The 23,385-nt window shown below is 32.6% G+C and overlaps 1 protein-coding gene across 1 annotated transcript; it reads right to left on the bottom strand.

The window, feature by feature from the left end:
- Positions 1-1,077: 1,077 nt before the first annotated feature.
- On the bottom strand, positions 1,078-23,084 carry LOC133182427 (double-stranded RNA-specific adenosine deaminase-like). The gene is made up of 14 exons (XM_061317275.1): positions 23,055-23,084; positions 10,093-10,259; positions 9,708-9,837; positions 8,547-8,689; positions 8,302-8,434; positions 7,983-8,158; positions 5,917-6,058; positions 5,025-5,211; positions 4,507-4,600; positions 4,197-4,337; positions 3,619-3,701; positions 2,051-2,227; positions 1,533-1,767; positions 1,078-1,386 (listed from the first exon to the last, which is right to left on the bottom strand). The coding sequence occupies exons 1-14, from the start codon at positions 23,082-23,084 to the stop codon at positions 1,179-1,181; spliced, it is 2,046 nt and encodes a 681-aa protein (XP_061173259.1). The 3' UTR covers positions 1,078-1,178.
- Between the last annotated feature and the right edge of the window lie 301 nt (positions 23,085-23,385).

Genomic DNA, 23,385 nt, shown 5'->3' with positions numbered 1-23,385 from the left:
ATTAAATTCTGTAATTTTAGACTGGTAATAAATTAAGTATGAGATCTACTTACATATTAGAGGCTCATGGGCAACATGTTCACTTGAGCATTTATATGCTCAATTTGACAAATACTTGTATATATTATGTGTAAATTATCCCCGGTTACGCCAATATGAAGGAGACGTACTGCATTTAGAGGCAGTGTGGATATTACTGTCTTATGGCAGCATCTATTTTAGATTGGTATTGAATTTCTTATAGGAAATGCTAATATATGTACGAGAGTCATAGGCCACATGCTCATCATGTCACTTTATGCTCAAATTGATACATGTATATTTATATAAGTTGTAGAATAACTATTGTAGCTTCTGTACCAAAAACAAATTAGAATAGTATTTAATGTGCGGTTGTTTCACTGATAATATCAACTAAAAATTGAAAATGCTTTACACTTTGTACATAACTGTCCAACGAAGCATTAAGTTTCGGATGAGACCTTAATAACTGAGGCCCCGTCTCACGGTTGGCGTTGGCATGAAAAGAGTCCCACATGCTATGACCGTACACGTGAGTAAGCGCCATGCATCGGTCATAATTTGTGCCAATTCACTTAAAGCAAGTGACATCTGTGTGTAATTGAAACATTTATTTTTAAAAATCATACAATATTATACATTTATTGACTGGGTTCGAGGGCTACATGCGTTTTGTCGGACCCAAGAACCAAAGTGTTTGCTTGAGGCCGTTAGACCGAAGGCAAACAGTTTGGTTCGAGGGGTCGACAAAACGCATTTTGCCCGAGAATCCAGTCAATAAATGTTTTGTTATACCTTTTATTTAATTATTGTTATACATGTATCTTTTGCTGGCTTGATTGCAAAATATAAGATTTAGCTGATCCCGCCCAAAGTGTGACGTAAGCGGTCCAATATCTCGTCCTCAGGTTCAATATCTCACTCTGCGGTCAAACATCGATTTTTTTATGACCGCTCAGTAAACCATTAGAAATGTTAGACTTTTTTAGTATAGATTTATATAGGAACCAATTTTTAAAGTTATAACAATAGAAACTGGTGTTGGCTTACTGTTGATATTTCTACACCATTCCGTGTATTCAATATATGACACGGTAGAAAATTCGAATCATTGAGGATATTATTCGTGTATGCAGGTTTCGTGTACGCTGCCTGGTCTACAAATAAAATAAGTCAATTTCTGGTGGTTTTTTAACCCATTCTCCATACCAGTAACCAGACATGGTCGATTCAAACACGTCTTTTGCTGTTTGATAGGCCTCTGCCATGTTTTTTGCTTCACGATATGTCCGATCTAAGTTACTATCGCTTGTCTTAGTAAAGAACTGGAATAGACTTCTTTTGCATAGTCGAGATCTGGAATTCCTAAATAAAATAAAAAAGGGAACGTTAAAAGTTCATGCATATGACTACTCTATAAATATTATATTCCATCATGTAAGGCAAATCTCTCTCTCTCTCTCTCTCTCTCTCTCTCAATAACCACACAAATTTTTTATACCAAGAGTTACCTAATCGTCTTCCCATGTGTCCCGTCCGTCAGTTCCACTGTGTCGTCTGCTGCGTTCCAGTTGATGCTGAGAGCGCGGGATTTATCCACAATACGGACATCATCCAGGCGTGTAACGCATCCTAAATATGGATGATGTAGTTTATATCCAGGAGGTAGGCCCACTAGCGCTCTCTCATCACGATCTACTCGACAACACATTGCTCGTGACATGTGACCATCACTAAACAACTGACCTGCGATAATTTCAGTTGGACGAGAATTATGTATACCTTCACTTGTAATTTTCTGTTTTAATAGGTGTAACGCTAAATTAATATACACATGTATATATTTATAGAAATCAATTGATATAAATTAAATATAATAAAATGTTTTGATTTCACTCTGTAAACATTCGTGCCACTCAGTTGCGGTAAAAAATGATCATGTTTTCGAAAGAAAAAAATCAGAAGTTTAAGTTTATTGTGATAATTGATTTTGCAAATAGATTTCAATAGACAATCAGTAGTAGTTTACCTAAGGTTATGGACGATAGGTAAATCGGTTCTACAAACAGCGACAGAAGCGCCCCCTGGAGTCCTAGAACGTTCCAGCGGCAGATTTTGTCGCTACATGACATCGTGCGAAGACGTTCTTGTCGGCGGATCCCGTCCAGAGTCTGGGGAGCGTTATCAACTGGTATAGTTCCCTCTCCTGTTGAATGTATAACTTTTACAAGCATTCACTATTTTGACATTCTGATCTATTAAGGTCACTTACATTGTACATGGCATATTGTATATAGTTTTCATTAATTTTGGTTGATAAAAAGATATCAAAACCCTTTAATTATCAATGGTGTTTTATATCTTCCCGTAAATATATTTCAGAGAAATTTCATATTTTCCCTCCAGTTGATTTTGTTGAGAAAACTAAAAGTCAAACTAAACGTCAAGTTAAAGGCACATATTCTAGACAGATGTCTATATTTTCTGCGCTTCTCTGTTTTTTTCTGTTATTTAAGTTAAAACTTTCATTCTTTTTATGGGTGGCCCATACCTTGTTATTCTGACTATTCTATAGGTCATATACAAGGTTAAAATTTTCATTTTTCCATGGGTAGCACATACCTTGTCATTCTTTCTTTTCTATAGGTCATATAGAAAAATCAGGTATTTTGAAAAATACATATAAATAGAGCGATTGAATTGATACATGAGTAGAAGCACTCTGTTGGTCTGGTCAAAGAACTCAGTCCACTACAATGTACATAATTTATCTGAGACTATATTTTCAGAAGTAGAAAGAAATGTTATTAGTCCCCTACCGGTGAAACCGGAGGGGACTATAGGTTTCCTCTGAGTCTGTCCGTCCGTCTAGTTGTCTGTCTGTCTGTCAGTCTGTCCCACTTGGTTTTCCGCACTTTTTTCCTAAACGCTTGCAGATATTGAGCTGATTTTTGGTATGTGAGTGTATCTTGATGTGTTACAGATCAAGTTTGCATTTCGTTTCGCTTCATTGATTTTTGACGGAATTATGGCCTTTTCAATTTTTAGGGGTTTTCCGCAATTTTCTTCTAAACGCTTTCAGATATTGAGCTGATTTTTGGTATGTGAGTGTATCTTGATGAGTTACAGATCAAGTTTGCATTTCGTCCCGCTTCATTGATTTTTGACGGAATTATGGTATTTTCAATTCTTAACGGGAACCAGATTACACTTGCCGGTAGGGGACTAGTATTGCTAATGCAATACTCTCAGAATGCTTTTCTAATAAACACGTTCTCAACTTTAGTTTCCAAGATGTTGAATACCGTGAAATTTACAAAAATGTATTTTTTTTTAATCAAAGCACTTTATATGATTAAGATAAATATTATTAAGAATACTTCATTGGTTCATTGTATTTTAGAACCTAGGACTGGTCGAAAATTCGCAAATGATAAACAAACAGAGATCATAATGTAAGTATGAGTGTCTAAGGTGTTTAACTAAACCTGTCCTATTATTTTTTTAATTTTTGAAAACATTCATTATTGAGGAATATCCCTTATTAATGATGGAATCAACCTCTAATGTTTTGATTAAGTTAAAAACTATCGGTACCATTCTCCATTTTCGTCCTTAGATATCCCTGCTGTGACCTTCCGAATATTGGCTGGTGTTTAGAACTGTTGCCAGGGTTTGCACTGTAAAATATATATACAGTGTACTTAACAATCAGGGGCCCGTTTTATAAAAGAACTTCTCACACAAGAACTTACAACGAAGACCAAAATTTAATTCTGCTTATAACTTTTTAATCCATAATATATTGCATTTTTTAAAAGGAATGTAGTAAGATATTTTTACGCTAGCAATTTTAAACAGAATCATTAATTTTGCAAAATTTTAAAGAGATTCATTAATTTTGCAAAATTTTAAAATCAACTTACTTTTTTGGTCTTAGTCGTAAGTTCTTTTGTTAATATAATATATGGTCTCATTGTTCATAATAAGAAAACGCACTTAATTGAGATATAAAATGTACATCTTACTAGCTTCCATATTTATTTATTATTTATTTATATCTATTCATATCTATTCTACCATAAATATTGCAAAATTAAAGGAAACATCTATTCATATCTATTCTACCATAAAAATTGCAATATAAAAGGAATAAAATATATAAAACTTTGTACCGTGTGAATACTGCCCCATCTCCACAGGGAGCCGTGGAAATATACAGGTGGATGGACAGATTGGGAGAAAGTTTTAATTTTCCAGATGGCGCTCTTGTTAGTAGTCCAGAGAGAGGTTGACATATTTCACTATACAAGTACCTGCGAAAGAGGGTACTCTCAAACAAACACATTATTTTTTAAATGAACCTAAAGGTAAGTAATTAACTTATGTCATATATGTGACTCACAAATGAATTCAGATACATTTCACTGAAGACTACACTAATGAAAAGTTGTGCTTAAGTTCAATTGTTAAAAAAAGAAATACCTTCTAAAACCCCGTTTTGCTATGACTTCCGCGTGAGAGTCGTTGAGGACATTCCCATCAACGCATAAATGGTTCCCAGTTACACAGCGGTTTCCTGGAAAAGAACTTTGACTGGGGACCAATAGGCCACAAAACTCATATAAGTCACTGTTAACTTAAACAGAAATGTATTTTATAAATTATGGATTTTTGATTTTGAGTATGAATAAGTCATCCCATACAGCAGAAAAATCTAGTAGTAGCTCTGAGTAGTGTGCATATGTCAGACATATAAAAAAAAGTTTCTACTATACAGTCACAGCGCAAAAATTTCAAAGTTCACCATATTGACTCCTTGCCACAATGTTTTCCAGTTCCTTCAATAATTCGCTATAGACAATGAGCACACTTGGAAAATATATAATATCAAAATCAAATCAAATACATGTACATTAGAATTCTATTTGTCTTGCCCATGTAATTTTATATATTTTCAGGATTTGCACCTTATATTCTCTAACATTCAAACCACAAGTTACCTGTTCCAATGCTAATAACCGTCAGTCTTTTCGTATTTTTATCATGTAGCAAGACGGCAGCCACGACCTTACGCCCTGACAAATCCTCTTTCACGGTCGATACCACCCCCTCATATTTTCCAATAACCTCGTTGGCTACTCTATCACTCCATGTTTCTATCGTTTGAAGTCCTCTGCAAACAGGCCTCTGAAATGTATGAGAATATTTGACAATTCCAAAACCTGCATCTTTATACATCATCCTATTAAACAAATATTATATATAATACTTAAATAATACAACTTTTTTTAATGTAGCAACCATTAAGAGTTCTCTAATTCTGAGTAAGATGTTTTGAACAGTACTTTGATTTCTGTAACGTGTTCTGAAATCAAAAAATAAATTATTAATGTAAAAGGATGACAATTTATTTATATATTAAACTTAATCGTACATCGTTTTGTATAATTGTGTATCTTGCACAATTTTAGACATATCAAAACTACAGTGTACCGCGTTCTGATAAGACTTCAACACTGGTTTTCTATTTTTTTTTTTTTTTCGATTAGAAACAATCGGCTGAGTATTGGCTCAGATGAACTTAAACAATATTCTGACTTTTAAAAAAATGATATCAGACCAAATCGATTAAAATTTCTTATATTCGAAATTGAAAATTGATGCTTCAAAGAATGTCTTCTTATAACAATATCTATTTTGGACTTTCAAGAAGCATTTTTTATTATTAAAGTAACGCAGTCTGTGAAAAATGAAGGGCATCAGGGATTTATATGTTAAATTCAAATTGAATTCTACAGCAAGTAAATAAATGAAGAAATATATTCGTTTTTTTTCTTCATTTTTCTGAGAATTGAAATAATTGAGTTTAGTCTCGAGCTGAGAAGTAATTACCTGAGTTGACTGGACCTTGTATCTGCCCATCTCCTGAAGTTTTCTCAGTGCTGCAGCGGTCGCTCGATTTTTTGCCTCGTTCATACTTTTTCCTGACATCGTTGGAAATTGTTCATCACCCAAACGGGCTGCCATGTGAAATCTGTATAAATATAGTAGTATCTTAACTGAACATATAGAACTGCAGAAGTAAAAGTTATCTATATGTAGAATATCGTCTCTGTTGACGTCTAGAATTTTGAATTCATGATTTTATATATACAAATATACCAAATTTGTTGTACTATTAACTGAAGCTCATTTACCGTTTTGTTTGTTAATTGTATTTAGTTTGTTTGTTTGTTTTTAATTTCTGCTTTGTTTTGTTTTTGTGTTTTCATTTCTGTGTTTGAGTATAATCATCATCATTATTTGATAAACTTGTAAATTTTTTTTATTTCATTTAGCAACTTAAAATGAAACATAAATTGATTTGTTTTGGCTTTATCATTTAAAGATTGATGCGGTTTATAGCTTTACATGTTTTGACTGTGTGTTGAAATTTAACGTTATGTTTGATGTCAAAAATTACTTTCTGATAAAAATGTCTATCAAGAAAAAATGCATGTTGGAGAATTTTGATTAATAGTTTGGTATTAAAGACTTTGGTTTGGCTTCATGTGATATCCAACAAAGAAAAGGTGAAACTTACTGAGCGACTACATGCTTAAAGGTTCATCACCCTAAAAAATTTACTTCAGATTCAAAATTGTTTAATTCATAATTGTTGGGAGAAGATTTGGGCCACAATGTGTGATCAAATTTTACATCGGCTGAAGGAGAACAGCAGGGTCGCACTTGCTCAGGGTAGTGATGTGGCTCATGTGCCTCTTGCTTCAGATTTAATAGGAGCTTCGGAATTGCATTTTAAGGAGGAATGCCACACCATAATTTTATTTAGTAGTTAATAGCTTTACATGTTTTGACTGTGTGTTGAAATTAAACGTTATGTTTGATGCCAAAAATTACTTTCTGATAAAAATGTCTATCAAGAAAAAATGCATGTTGGAGAATTTTGATTAATAGTTTAGTATTAAAGACTTTGGTTTGGCTGCATGTGATATCCAACAAAGAAAAGGTGAAACTTACTGAGCGACTGCATGCTTAAAGGTTCATCACCCTAAAAAATTTACTTTAATGCTCATGAGTTTTCAAAAGAAATGTAATTTAGAATTTAAAAACAAACAATTTCAGTATACATTGTACCTTGTGGGACAAACTATGTCAGAAATGATGATGAATAAATAAGTTGTCCAACTCTTTAGGCAACGAAGGATATAATATATACATAAAAAAACTATCACCAAAACAATTTGTTTACTTTGCTTATGCCTAGGTCACGTTTAAGCCGATGGTCGGGCGACCAATTTTTTCTCGTATCGTTAGCTGAAAAACATGATCGGCCAACAGTAGTATCGGGTAACGCGGAGCAGTCACATTAATTCCTAAGAACACCGATAACTTTCAAAAAATTAAATAATTCTAAGTCCGCCAACTGTTGCCCGATCATCGTTCGCTAAGCTGCAGTTTGATTTTCACCGTCGGCCGATATTCACGAAAACTCATGCAATTCCTAAATGTCGACCGACCGACGACCGACTTAACGAACTGTCTGTCGATGGTCGGATGATGATCGAAGGCTGGTCGACAGACTATTCAACGACTGCTTCAACTGAAGGAATCGGCCGCCGACGCAGAAAAAATTATAACATGGCCCGACAGACAAAAAATTGGTCAGCCGATGAAAAAAGAGAGGTCAAAATCGGGCAAGACAAAGGCCGATGAACAGCCGACTGTCGTCCGAAGAATCATATTTTTGCTTCCAAAACCGTCGATCTTTTTTTTGGAAATGTGACTGGGGTTTATGGAAAAGCTGATCGTCGTTTTATTTAATTATAAAAGCTAAAATGCAATTTTTTAACATAAGTCTATTGAAATCAAAATTATCATAAAGTTAAATTTTTATTTGCTTACCATCTATGAATTATTTCCTTGTACTATAGTACATGTATAATGTATGTTCTTACGTGTATTCATGGGGTGGTCCCGTTCTTGGTGACATTTCAATGACATCACAGGTCAGTTTTTGATACTGAGCAAACTCGTGGAATATTTGAAGAGGATTTTTCCCGGGTGGACAAATGTCATTAAAGTCGTCGATTCTTTGCATGCTATTTGTTCCCCAAAGTCGTGGCCTTGCTGCCTTTTCATCAATATTCATGAATTTGGTTAATTATATAAAATTTGTTTCAAAGAATTTATCAAGGTTAATATATAACTCTTGCTTATGAACTACAGTACCAAGTTTTCAAAACAGTATCTATCCGTTTATTATTTTGATTGTACCGGTTTGGGTATTTGTCCTTCACTCTGCAATTCCAGTAGAGCTACATTGGCTGCTTTTTTCCTTCCCTCTCTCTTGTTTCCATGCTCGATTTTCTGAAACTCACGATTACCAAGCTCGGCGTACATATGAAACCTTATTGTAAAGAAGTATTCTTTTATTTCGGTTAATTATAAGTTGATTATTTTATTATATTCTATAACATTCATAAGCATTTTAGAAATTTTAAGATCAAACTTTCACATACGTTGGACAATGTGGCGGTCCTGTTTGTGAATCCTGTACGATACGTCCAGTTTGTCCGATTGACTGTGCGTACTCCATAAAAGCACTAACAGGATCTTTGTCAGGAACAGCCAGTTCCATTTGGGTCTGTGATTTATCAAATGTCTGTAACAAATTGTTAAAAGTTTTTTTTTTTTTTTTTTTTTTTTTTTTTTTTTTTTTTTTTTTTGTATTTTTGTATAAAAACACTCTAAATGAATCCTCTAAGAAAATGTATTCTTAAATTATCGTTGAAGAGGTGCCTTTTTCACTTAATATCATTATGGATTGATTATTTATTTAATATATCGTTTTTCCATTTTGATGAGGCTGGTAAAATGTTTTCTTGCCAGAAACTTAGAAATATTTTGCACAGTATTTTCAGGTTGATCTAGCATTTGCTATTTGGGTAGAAATATCAAAAGTTATATATCTCAGCACAACAAAAAACATTGTAAGTTACGAAATACTTTAATTTAGATATAATTTAAAATTAGTAATCCTTTAAATAACTAGAAATTTAAAGCCTTGCTGACAATATCAAACATCATAAACAGGTGAAATATGAATAACATAATTATGATTCTTAAGACACAAATTATGTTTATCATCATATTAAATCATGTTTTACTATCTATAGAAAGATAAACTTCTCTGTAAGTCAAATACATGAAGTAACGTAAATGTCACTGATTTAATGGACAAAAACTCCAATTCCATGTGGATGGTCGCCCGTGTGGCACGGTGGTTAGAGCGTTTGCTCTAGAGTCGCGGTGCAAGTAGTTGATTCTTACGTCGCGGGTTCGAATCCCGGACGTGGAGACCGTTCCTCGAATGAGACGGTAAACAGTGTAAACCGAGGTCGTGGCGCAGTCGGTCCTGGCACGAAAAAAGTCACTCACTGCTCAGAGGCCCTTTGGTGCCGAGTATAGGTCTAAATTTGCAGTCCTTCATATGATTAAAATATTCTAGAGAGGGACGTTAAGCAACAAACAAACAAAACTTCTCAATTCCTGCATAATAGTATAAATACATCCCTGGTATTTGTCGGATATTGTCTACATTTTGTGCAATAGGCGACAAATAGGGATCGAAAACTTAAGTGTAATATACACAAAATGTAAATCATGCAGCAAATAAATACCTGCTTTACACTCAGGCTGCAAGGTGATTGTCTTAGTGCCATATCAGCTGCTTTTGTTCTAGCATCTTTCTTGTTCGGTGCTTCTGCAGTACAAACTATCTCTTCTCCAAGACACGCAGAGGCTATAAACCTAAATCATGTTTTTATAAAAGGTAATATTGTTTCTCGTTTAAAGACCTGTAATAATTGTTGTTGTTTATAATTTCCAGCGACAACTGAGTGTAAAATGTAGCAATTACATGCCACTGTTATCATCTATAGACTGATTTTTGCAATCTAATTTTATTTTGCTTTCAATCTTTCGAAGAGAATAAAATCTGAATGATCTGAACTTAGCTTTGACTTTAAGTTTTCTTAACTTAGCCATGACTTTAAGTTTTCTTACGTTGGATTTCCAGAAAACATTCTCGATCTCTTAACTGGTTGACATTCAAGTGTGGGTTTCCTCCCAATTTTCTGACCGTACTCCATGAAGGCACTGATTGAGTTCTTCTGCAAACGGTGCAGCGTACTTCTGTCCAATTCTTCATCTGAAAATTTTATTAGTACTGTCTGATCATTCAGTCTAATAAAATTGTATAGGATGGTTTTTTCGTAAGTAAATTTATATTAAACTTTCAGTGTCTAACAAAAAATAGAGATTAGAAAGAGACATTAGATTTGTACATACTTCAATATTGGTGTATATTTCATTGTGACAGATCAGCTTTAGCTTTGAATTGTTTTGCGATAACCTAGATTATTTGTCTTAGAGTCAAAATATATGTCTTCCAAAATCTATGATGTCTACTATTTGAACAAATTAGAACTCTCTTTGATACTGAGTTTTTCAAAACTTGTCCTCTACACACAACATCAATAGTCCCCTGTTCTCTCTCGGTGTTTGTAACACATTAGTAATTTTTGCTAAACTCCCAGCAGTGAGTTAAAACCGGGAAAATTATTGTTAATTGAAGCAACAATGGATATATCATAGCTGTATTAACACCAATTGAAATAATAACTTATGTATCACTAGAGGTAAAAATTTATCACTCCAAATTCAGGGAAACCCATTTCCAGAGGCGAAACACGTTAAGGGTCCTCCACACACCCCCCGTTTATGTTCTCATTTACTTTTAACAAGCATATCAACCATCAAAAACTTGCCAAGAATTGAAATATAATTTATACTGATTTTTGACGAAAAAAAAATAATTTCATAAGTTTTAAGATATTTTCCCCACCGAAGTAGCACAGCAAATTTTGTGTTTACCTGAAATGTATTATTAAGCTCAGAAAACAACCACAAAAACATATAGCTGTGGATAAAATTAAATCCTATTCGATTTATATATAAATGTTTTAAGATACAACGGCAATGATAAAAAACAACAAAACAGCCAAAAATTCGAAAATATGATTATCAACAAGGATTATGACGTTTTGTTTTCATAAACTTGAATGAAACTACTTGAAATCAAATTGAAAAAAAAATCTTAATATTTTAGTAGATAATATAATATTATAATATAGTATTTAGTAGATAGTTGTACTATATTTTATGATCAAGTGTGAAATTAAGTGCAAAAAAAAAATAATAATAATAATAAAGTAAAACTAACCCATGTTAAGTCTTCTGCGTTTAGGCCAGATGTGAAACATTTTTGTAGATGTGGCTTTTTATATAAAATGCCAAATGATGACGAAGATACATGTAAATGTATACTGTTATCTCATTGGCTGATTCATCACCAAGTTTATCTGAAAATGCACAGAGTTCCGGAAGCTAGGTATATGAGTTTTTTTTATCAGACCTATGTTTAAGAAGGAAATGAATTTATTTTTTTTTTCTTTTTGAAATATATACACTTATTTTTTAAGCATTGAGTTTTAGTTTTTTGAATGTTGTCGGTCGTATAACAGCACCTGGTCGTGCAAACAAATTTAATAAATCAAAAATGATAAATTGTCGGCATGGACAGGACAGGTACTAAAATCCAAATATAAGATTTCAATACTGATACATGAACATGTATTTACATTCTCTAATTTTCTCTGTTAAGGGGGGGGGGGATTCTTCTCATTTTTATTGAATTTAAAAATTAATGAAATTTTCACACATTCAAGATGTTAAGGGGGGGGGGGGGATTCTTCTCATTTTTATTGAATTTAAAAATTAATGAAATTTTCACACATTCAAGAGGACAATATCTCTAAGTGATATTATCAATAAGATTAAATTGACTTTCCTTGACTTAAGAATAAAAAAAAATTATTGATGCCAAGCTTTTGATGCCTACTTCTATTTCAAAAGATTAAATGATTATCATTTTGCATAAAAAGGTGATACCACACAGGGTCTAACAGATGATACTACCAAACTGAGAAAACTAATTTAACTAAAATAGATGAACGCTATATCGAATTTCCTCTTTTTTCTTCAATACTTAAGGAAATTCTAGATATTTTTGTGTGCTTCGTATATTTATATTTTTGAACATTGAATCTGTTGCTTTTAAGGATCGAATACCTTTATCTTTATTGCTGTTTCAACATCAAACTTCTTCAGCTAGCTTCTGAATGCCTGACTTTCCTAAAGCTTTACCTTATACATGTATACCCTTTGGCTAGTCCATTCCAAGGGTTGTCAGGTCATTCCACTATTTGAAGTCTTCAATGCGTTTTTTCTCAAATGGCCCTTAACCATTACACCTATATATTCCTATGTAAAACTTTGACCTACTGTTTTTGCCCCGCCCTACCCCCGGGGTCATGATTTGAACAAACTTGAATCTACACTACCTGAGGATACTTCTGTATTAATATGACTAATAATGACTTAGCTGTTCTTGAGAAGATTTTTAAAGGTATTTCCTATATATTCCTGTGGTAAACTTTGACCTACTGTTGTTGATACTTCTATATTAATATGGCCAATAATGGCTTAGCTGTTCTTGAGAAGAAGATTTTTAAAGGCATTTCCTATATATTCCTATGGTAAACTTTGACCTCCTCTTGTGGCCCCGCCCTACCCCCAGGGGTTATGATATGGGCAAACTTGAATCTAGAGTATGTAATGAAGCTTTCACATAAGTTTTCATCTTTTCTTGCCAAGTGGTTCTTGAGAAGAAGATTTTTAAAAGATGCCACCAAATCTTCACGAATTCTTAATTATCTCCCCTTGAAAGAGGGCTTGGCAATTCCTGTAAACAAATTTTAAATCCCCTTTACCCAAGGATGCTTTGTGGCAAGTTTGGTTGAAATTAGCCCAGTGGTTCTTGAGAAGAAGTCGAAAATGTGAAAAATTTACAGACGACGGACGACAGACGGACGCCGGATCAGAAAATCTCAATTGAGCTCAGGTGAGCTAATAAAAACCAAGGTTACTCAGTAGTTACATCGTCTCCATTAATGCGTTAATGCATTGTACCGAAGGTTTCAAATAACCGCACAGTATGAAACTCTGCCACTTAACTGAAAGGTGACTGAAAGTCTCTGAAAGGTGATTGAATGACAGGGCTCTGCCATTCAGTGACCTTTCCAGACCTTTCAGTCACCATTCAGTTGAATGAATGGTGTAGGTCCATCCTGTGTCGGAGGTGTTGCTGACCTTTATCGACAGTCAAAACTTCGGGTAACTACTGTTCCTCAAGATCGTTAAATGATGATTTCGAATCTGAAAAATTCCTAGGTGTCAAGCATTTATTTGTGCAAATTGTGTTCAAACGAGATGTAATTAAAACTTTTCTATAAATCTCATCAGTAATTAAACCAATATCAACAAATAACTAATATCAAATTTTTTTAAATAAAAATTACATATGAATTATTTTGAAACAATTCTAAGATGTGACCGCTAACTAATAACAATACTAATAAAATACTGCACTGATAATGCAATATTTAGATTACTGTGAAATCACTCATTTTCGAGGAGGGTGGGGTAATTTTTGTTGTTTTCGAGGTATGGTTAGACCCACGAATTTATTACCACCACGAAATGTAAAATGTCATATGCATAACTACTTCTCCAAGCACGAAATCAAATCCCCTCAAACCAACATTTTAATCAAACCTCGAAAATTTGACCCCACGAATATATATGATTTTACAGCAATATTTATTTTTAATTAAGATGGCCTATTTATTAAGATGGCATATTTATATGCAGTATTGCTTCTAAAACTTTTTAAATACATGTGCTCACCTTTTTTAATAACTTAATTAAGATAAATGTACAAGTCAAAGCTTGAATACATAAGAAACCTGGAAAGTCACTGTCTTCTCCGGAATTCCTTTACTGTAAAAATCAATCCACAATTATACACTGTATTTAACAATGTTCCTTTTTTTCTTTTTCTTTTTTTACATGTAAATGCCTTCAATTATAACGACGTATAATTTTCCAAATTCCCTTGTAATCTAACAACCAAACATTATGATAAACGTGATGACTTTAACTTTTCAATCGTCAACTTCCCTTACTAATGCAGGAATATACCTTTATCACCTGCATACGGTGTTTATATCTCTCAGTTGATTCGATACGCAAGAACATGGTTTCGTATCAATTTCTAAAACGAGGTAAATTATTGACAAACAAGTTGGTGACACAAGAATATCAGCAGTCTCATTTAAAGTCAACATTTCGTAAGTTCTGTGGTTGATACAATGACCTTGTCAGCAAATACAATTTATCATTAAGTCAAATGCTGACTGATGGGTTTTTTCCCGTAATTTCCCGATCATGACAAGGAGCACACGGCGGGTGTGACCGGTCGGCAGGGGATGCTCACTACTCCATGGCACCTGATCCCACCTCTGATGTTTTGGAGGTGCCTGTTTGCTCCTATTTTGTATTGTTTAATGGACTTTTGAGCTTGAATACTGTTCGTTATCTCCATACATTTCATCTTTTTCTTTATGTAAATATATTTTTTACTGGAAAATGTACAAATAAAATCAGTTTAAACTTAAGGTATTCAATGCATAACGACCATATTTTGTAGCTAATAAATGAATGGTCCGATATTTGAATCATGGTAGCATTTTGAAAGTGTTATCAAATAAAAATACTCCATCAAAGGAATTTAAAAAATTTTGATTATTGTCCAATTAATTGCACCTTGAATTTTACATTGAAGTCTATGGGCAGTGAATATGTTATCAAGATATTGTAAAAAGTAATTTGAACTTCATACAAATCTCTTGGTGAAAATATGCATAAACTCTCTCTTTATTAAAATATAAAAGAAAATAAATCATTTACCACAGAAATTTTGACAAAATTGAAATTTTCCTCTTTTTATCAAGGGCAGACAACTCTTCAAGAACATTTTAGATGCAAAATGGCCGGCTACTTATATGTTATGAGTCATGTGAATTTGGTCCACTTCACTTTCATCGTTATCTTGCAATGCATATTTAACTGGTTTAAAATTATTCAAAATTGCTAATATCCCTCCATTATACACTGAATACCTTAATTCATTTTTTGCTTCCATAAATTATTATAGATTAAAAACTAGGCTTTTTGTTAAGATGGACAACTCCTTCTTCAATTAAATTTTCATATCGTTGTGGTTGGTCAACAACAAAATTATTTGTTAAAAATCACTCTGATTCTACACACAAGTACGCTGAAGTTATTAAAAGGATGCTAGAGTTCCTCATTGACAATATCTGGGTAGTCTTTACAGACCAGGCCCCGGGATCATGAAACAGACTTAGACTTAAGACTTAAGTCAAAATTTCAAGCATCCATAAAATGTTTATTACTTGTCAACCGAAACTCTTAATTTGAATGCAAAGCAGTTTATATTGATGCAAATTGAAAAAGCATTTTCATTTTGGACTGCCTCATTTTAAAGCAATCAGCGCAATATACTTTTTTGGACTTAAGCTTAAGATGTTTCATGATCCTGGGACCAGGTCTTCCACCAAACTGTTTTGATTTCCAATAGGCACTAATTAAGTTATTCTATATTAACTGACCTCTTTTTATATTCTTATGAAGCAGAATTTATTCAAAAACGTCTACATGAGGAGAAGAAAATACTTGCTGTATCCTTCAACACGACATTCAAATATTAATACCGAACGACGTTTTATCAGTTAACAATATAATTACTTCCACTCATATGTCAACTCGATATATCCCAGTGAACTCGAAATTAAAGATACCACCGAGTTTGTCACATCTGTTTCAGAATTGGATGTTTTACTGACGATAAGGCCCAACTAACACCTAAATTGTATGACAAACGAAATGACTTCAGCTTTTCCTTCGTCAACTTTCCTTATTTAAGTAGTAATCTGCATATGGTTAAACATATTCGATACTCAAGAGCATGCTCTGAATACAATCAATTTTTAAACCAAGATTAGGCTACTGACAGAGAAGTTGACAGGGGTTGCAGTAACCTCGTTAAGAGTCAGCATTTCGTAAACTTTATGGCAGATATAATGACCTTCTTAACAAATACCTACTATTTGGGAGTATTTCGGCAGACATTCATGGGTTCCAATTTTGCCCCGTTATTACATGTAGCAGACCCATTTTTGTATTTATATGCGGAATTTATTCAAAATCTTATACATGAGAAGAAGACACATACTGTGGCCTTCAACTCGACATTTCGATTTTTTATTTTACATCTTTTAAAATATCTTATCTACAAAATATATCATGTATTATTTTCATAAAACATTAATAGTCACGCCCCTTTTGTCTGTCTATTTACACACACTTACCTCTACTGTAAGGCTATTTTCGTTTCCTTTTTTCTTGAAGTTTCCAGCAGTTGACTTTACATTTTGCTGGTACTTCCTCGTTCAAGATTAACAGTTCATTGTGTCCATTTAAAAACATCCCAGTCAATCTGAACATGACATGCAGTCATAATTATGCTTTTATTGGTAAGGATCGTATGATAGGTATAACAATTATTTCTATTATGAACTATTTCTCATTCCATATGAGCTTAATTTTGGATTCCTATTTTAGTCAGTAAACTTCTCTTCTTTCAAAAGAAATGTAGACTAAAAGAACCATTTGCAATTCAATTTAAGATATTTTACTGAATGAAAAAGGTAATGTGATCGAACTAATAAATCGTTTGAGCAATAAGGATCCTGTAAGGCGGGTAAAGATTGCCTAATATTTTGACACGGTCTGTTGGAGAGCTGTGCAGGATGAATATCTCCTCTCTGTTTAAGCTGATGCTCAGAATGTGGCAATTATTACAGAAAATAATTAACAAATTAAAATTTAAAAATTAAAATATTTCATGAAAGCCTACCTCAAACTTAAACAGCGTCTGTTTGGATAATTTTTATGTTTTAGGATGATAAAAGTTATATTTAATGTAAATGAAGGTAACAATTTTTTTTATAACAGTGATCAATCTCAATCTTTAATTAGCTTATCTATCTATGATATTTCTGATAAAATATATTTATCAACGTTTTCATCGCTATAATTTGATTAGTCTTGACACAAAGCTTCTTTATTTCTCTATTGTCTACCTAGTTAAAAAATGCACTGATCTGAAGGTCTATGGAGATACATAATACAAACAATTTTTATATCCCACGCAGAAGAGTTAAATTTTTTGAGCATTTCTTTCAACTAAAATCTAATTTGGAAATTTAATTGTGTAAAAAGTAAAAAACAAATTCTTGAAAATGTTCCTAGTAGCTTCATTGCATATTGTACAACTGAAACTTGCGCACTCTTTGAATCTATATTATTGATCAATGAAGAAGATGGGTGAACAAGGCGGGCGAAGTGCCTATAGTGCGACAAACATGAAGTGAAAAATAAATCTCAATTATATCAAAATTTTCTTTGATATTTCATCTAATATTAAAGTATATTTTATGTAAAATCCCTACAATTTACAAAAATCCCACAAAGACTGAAATCATTTGCCTATGAAATAGCATACACACACTAAACAGGAAAAAAAGGACCATTTTCTCATACTTTAACAAAAATTTTCGATATGAGTGGGTTTTCGCTCCATTTTTTGAAAATTGGTCCTTAAAGTTTGCATTAAAATATTCAGTTTTTATCTTAGAAAAATATGGAGCAAAGACCCACTATACCTTAAAAGTACACTTTCATGACAAAGCATTCGCATCTTTTCGAGAAATACTTGAAGTCCATTAAGTCAAGGGTCATATCATAAGCAAGATTTAAATACCACAATTCATCAGGAGCTGTGTAGCGTAGTGGTTAGCGTGTTAGTCTCAAAGCAATATGATACTGCGGATTTTTATTGCTAGGGTTCGAATCCCACGAATATCATTTTATTTTTTAATAAAAGAATTTTTTTCCTAGATCTTTTTTTCTCAGAAAAGCTTTGTTGAACTTAATTTCATAAATTTCAATAATGAGAACTTTACTTTAAATACTTATTCACAAACTGAATTTGATTTTTTTAATATCTGAAGCTATAGGCACTCTGCACGCCTTGTTCACCCATCTTCTTTGAAATAATTCGATCTGCTTTATATACACATGTACATTAATCACAAGACATAAGATTCTCGAACATAAAAAAAATCATTAATGTAAAATCTCATAAAAAAGACACTTGCAGTTTTATGTTATCGTCTTTTTAGTTTGGAGATCATTGTTTGAAAATAATTTAAGACAACAAAGTATAAACTGAAGAAAAAAAACACATTATATTTATTTATTTTCTGAATAGCAACATATTTACACCAATTAATCTTATCACTAACACACGAAGAGGCACTGCCACATGGTCTATACCACAGTATTAAATGTTAGTATCATATTTAAAAGAGCAATAACTCAATTTTCTCTTAGAATTAGTAACAAATTTAAAGTGTTTGGTTCATTTTGGTAAAACAATTATTTTATGTATACATAATCCACTGGTAACAAATGATTTAAAATGATTAGAAACTTTGTATACATTTTAAAGTAAATTGATTAATATTTGTCTTTACAAAATGCTTACTTGAAAAAAAAAAAGACGCTTTGTTAAAAAAAAATTAACTACCATTAAATGTTGATAAGTTTTGTCCAGACCGGTTGAGAAATTGAGAATTTAATTTAAGAGCTAAATAATTGTGTTACAGTATTCGAGCTCAAAAGTCCATTAAACAATACAAATTTTGGAGCAGAGCAAACACAGACCTCAAAAACATCAGAGATGGGATCAGGTGCCATGGAGGAGTGAGCATCCCCTGCCGACCGGTCACACCCGCCGTGTGCTCCTTGTCATGATCGGGAAATAACGGAAAAATCTGTCAAAAATTCAGTGTGTAAATAATGGCCTAACTATTAGTATGAAAAAAGTCAGTCAGCATTTGACTCAATGATAAATTGTATTTGCATGACAAGGTCATTGTATCGACCATAGAACTTACGAAATGGTTACTTTAAACGAGACTGTTGATATTCTTGTTTCATCAACTTGTTTGTCAATAACTTACCTCGTTTTAGAAATTGTTCATACGTAGAGCATGCTCTGGCGTATCGAATCAACTGACAGATATAAACCCCGTATGCAGGTGATGAGGGTATATTGCTACATAGGTAAGGGAAGTTGACGATTGAAAAGATAAAGTCATCACGTTTATCATAAAGCTTGGTTGTTAGATTAACATTAACGTCTTTTTGTAGTAATTTAATATCCAAATATGAAACAGATGTGTCAGACTCTGTGGTATCTTTTATCTCAAGCTCACCGGGATATATCGTGTCGACATATGAATGGAAATAACCATTGTTTATTGACAATACGTCGTCAATATATCTAAATGTCGAGTTGAAGGCCACAGCAAGTGTTTTCTTCTTTTCACGTAAAAGATTTTGAACACATTCTGCTTCATATGAAAACAAAAATAGGTCTGCTAATAACGGGGCACAATTGGTACCCAGGGAATTCCAATAGATTGTTGGAAGGCGTAAAGCATAGAAAAAAAAACCCAAACATTTCTGAAATTTCTAAACAAGAGGGAATTCCAAAAATCCTGGAAATTGAGAAATTAAACTCAATCAAATATTTAATATTTATTTAATATCTGAATATATATAATGCTATGTGCCTCTCAGACCCTTGATTTTACTTTTGTAGAAGCATAAATCACAAATGGTAGTGCAAAAGAGATGGTCATTCTTTGTGCCTGGGAAGATAGTATAAACCTTTTGTTGAAGTACTGGAATTTCAAACATAGATGTATTGAAGAATTCAGCTGTCAGTGTTTTGTATGTTGGAGGACAACCACCCCTTGATTTCAAATATGAAGTGAAGAATGTCCATCTTTATAATAAGGACTTTTCCCTTATATAAATATTTTTTGGTAAAAAATTACTTAATATCTTCTTTTGAAAGAAAATGACTCTTATAATGTGTCAATGTCGCAGGACTTTAAAATCTGCAACAGTTGTGTTGATTATATTAGTTTGACCCTGTGTTTCATGATTGTATCATTACTTTCATCAGTGTAGCATTTATTGTAAATCTGAAAACCGGGTACTGTAAAAAACTTCTTGTATTAAAAGGTTTTTATCACGTCTCAAAACTTTTTGATATGACAAAGTTTACATGTTAATTAAATCATATATCTAAAATTCTTTGCTAGAAAATTAATATTTTTAATGTTTCAGCGATTCAAAGTTTGAATTTCTCAATATGCATATTTTGATCGCCGATGTTACGCGCCATTGCTCTGACGTCATAGGTGTCAATCCTGGTCAAGCGAAGTGTATATGTTTGTGTATACAAAAAGGCTCATTTGTTGCGTCTATTAAACCTGTTAGAAAATGATTAAGTAATAATTTGATAGTTGAAAGCTATTAAGATATAATTTGTGGCTTTCGGAAGAACAAATGTGCACAAGAAAGGTTTTAGGAAGATTTTTTTCAACATTTCCTGGACTTGGTCGAGAGATGAAAAGGGGGGGGGGGCTTTTTCTGCAAACGCAACGGCGTTTATCTCCATTCAGAACAGGCGTTTATGCCCGATCTCGAATTTTCTATACTATAAAATATTTTAAGGAAAAGATACCTTTTTAATTAAAAATAAATGTCCAATATGCATTTTTTAAAAGTTGCACAGAATCTAGTAGGAATTTTGTGAACTTCGTGATGGCGTACGGCGCCATTGAAGAAGTGTCACTTCTAGTACATGATTCACTGCTGGAACAGATAGAAGATATTCAGGATTTATTTATATTTAAACAATTGAAATAATGAAGAAGGAGAATTTAAAATTCACATATTTTAGATATTTACGAAGTTAAACTTCAGTAATTCGTTCTATTTAGTAGTCCTGAGTTGTCAACGGCTTCGTCTTCGTTACCTCTCCAAATGTCGGCATATTTTCTGGTTATTTCTCTCTGCTAGACATTCATGCATAAAATATTTACCGTCCAAAATCGAAGGAATGTGGCCGATGTCAAAATTTCCACCGGCCATATTGTGTAGTCTATTTATTTAACGTAAAAATCTATTTTTTCTTACGATAAGCTTTACTAGTTCTAATTGACCATTGACACCTACATGACGTTTCAGTACCACGTGACCCCTATCTAATTAGTGGAGATTTTTACTTCGAGGACCGTATATTACGGGCGTTTTATTGTCTAATTACGACAGTTTTCAAATTTTTTTCATAATTAAACGATAATTATGTGCTTCAAGAATATAATAGTGTTTCATTTTAAAGAAAGGAGTATTCTGCTTAAGTATAGTAGTGTGGTCCTTTTTTACATCCTTGGTTTACCGGGTAAATATTAGCATACGGTACTTTGTTTGTTTTCATTGTTTATAACGAAGTATTTCTAATTAAAACATTGTGTATTGATCATGAATAATTAAACATATCAAAAAATACAAGCCTATTTTTAACACCTATTGCACTAAAAAATGCCGGAACATTTCCCCCCGATCAGACGACGGTTTCTCTATTACATGGAAATGGGCGGAGACATTTAGATTAGATACTATAAAAAAAAGATCTCGGTATGATATTTTTCTTTCAAAGACGAATTATATGTTCAAGATTCACAATCAACTACAAATACACAATTTTCTATTTTATACAAAACTTTGGCAATAAAAACTATAACAAGATGAACCAAACAATTAATGCTGATCGATATAAAACTGAGTACGTTTCAACTGAAAACTAGCATGTTTACTGGAGGCATTTACCCGTAACGATACAAATCCACGTGGCTTGTTATGATTCAAAACAGGTCATAAAGAGGTTAATCGCATGTAAATGAAGTCAGCGAAGAGATTCAAAATCACAATACTTTTAATTAGAAAACATAGAGCACAAGGTTGTTCAACAAAGATATTTTCACTCAACCTTTACACATATAATATACACATTATATTTCAAACTCGACTCTGAACAAACCTGTGCTCGGTGCCGTTTACGAAAGCTTTGAAATGTGAAGCTGTCATTGATTTCTTTTGATATTCATGAATATCAAAGGACCCTACCTTCAACGCGCAGCTTTGTATGCTGTCTATATCTATTGTTTGACATTTATAGATGATGATTCAAATAATAAAGACATTAATTAATAATAAAATTCAATTTTTAAAAATTTTAATAAATGTTTGAAATATGACGAGTAACCGGGAACCACAGATAAGCCTTATTGAGACTTGTTCTTTAGATAAGTGATAAAAACCCTTTAAGATTACATTTTTGTTTTTGCTTTCTATATTTGAAATGCTTGTGTCAATTATGAAATATTTACGGACAAAAAAAATTGACATTGACTTTCTAAAAATTCATTCTCTTGTACTGTTTATTGGCTTACTACACTTCAAACTGGAAGACATTTTTTATACAAAGTATAATACTAGTAATTGATTATAAAAAAAAATTGTAAAAGGAATACTTTCTGTAAACACAATTGTAAAAGGAATACTTGCTGTAAACACAATAAGTCAAAAATTGTGGTTTTAATACACTTTATGATAGTTGTGCAAGTGCATTTCATTTGTTAAAATAAGGTAGCAATGCTCAATAAATGTATTACTTGTATAATTATACAGTAAAAAGAAAGAAATATTGTTTTCTTATAATATCACAAAGTATTATTTGTTAATTGGATTTTAAAATACATTGCATCATGTCATGAATTTCATAAGAAATCAAATGAAAATATAAATTTCTGTTTCTAAATAGAATTTCAATTTTTCATCACTAAAGCAATACATTAGCTAAGCTTGGACTATCAACTCGTATCAGTACTTTCAGTACTTTGATATATATCTGAAGCTATACTAAGTCATTCTGCACGCCTTCGTTACCCCATCTCCTTATTTATAGTTATTACAGAAACATGTTTACCTTTTCTTACTTTCTCTTTCTCCTCCTCTATCTCTGCCATCGAATGTATATTTTCCTGGTCGTATTTTGTTGATGATAAATGAATGTCAACTTGATAATCACGTGCATATTTGATCAAGTGTTGATATGTTGATAGGGTGGTACAGATAACGGGAGACTTTATCTATATAGAATATTTTTTTTTATTTTCTGCCCGTCTTATTGTATTCATAATACTAGTGTACAATTATGCATTGATTTCAAAAGCGCTCGGTTTCAAGTTTTGTTTGTCTGTACGTATTTTTTCCCCACTCAATTACGAAAAATGTAATATTTTTTCCATTCGGAATTATTTGGTCTAC

The sequence above is a fragment of the Saccostrea echinata genome, unplaced genomic scaffold (assembly GCF_033153115.1).
Source record: "Saccostrea echinata isolate AGI-Se365-2 ecotype Australia unplaced genomic scaffold, CSIRO_AGI_Sech_v1 ptg000009l, whole genome shotgun sequence".
Taxonomy (NCBI): domain Eukaryota; kingdom Metazoa; phylum Mollusca; class Bivalvia; order Ostreida; family Ostreidae; genus Saccostrea; species Saccostrea echinata.
Note: the sequence above shows the minus strand (reverse complement) of the source record. Positions and strands in the feature narration are given on the sequence as shown.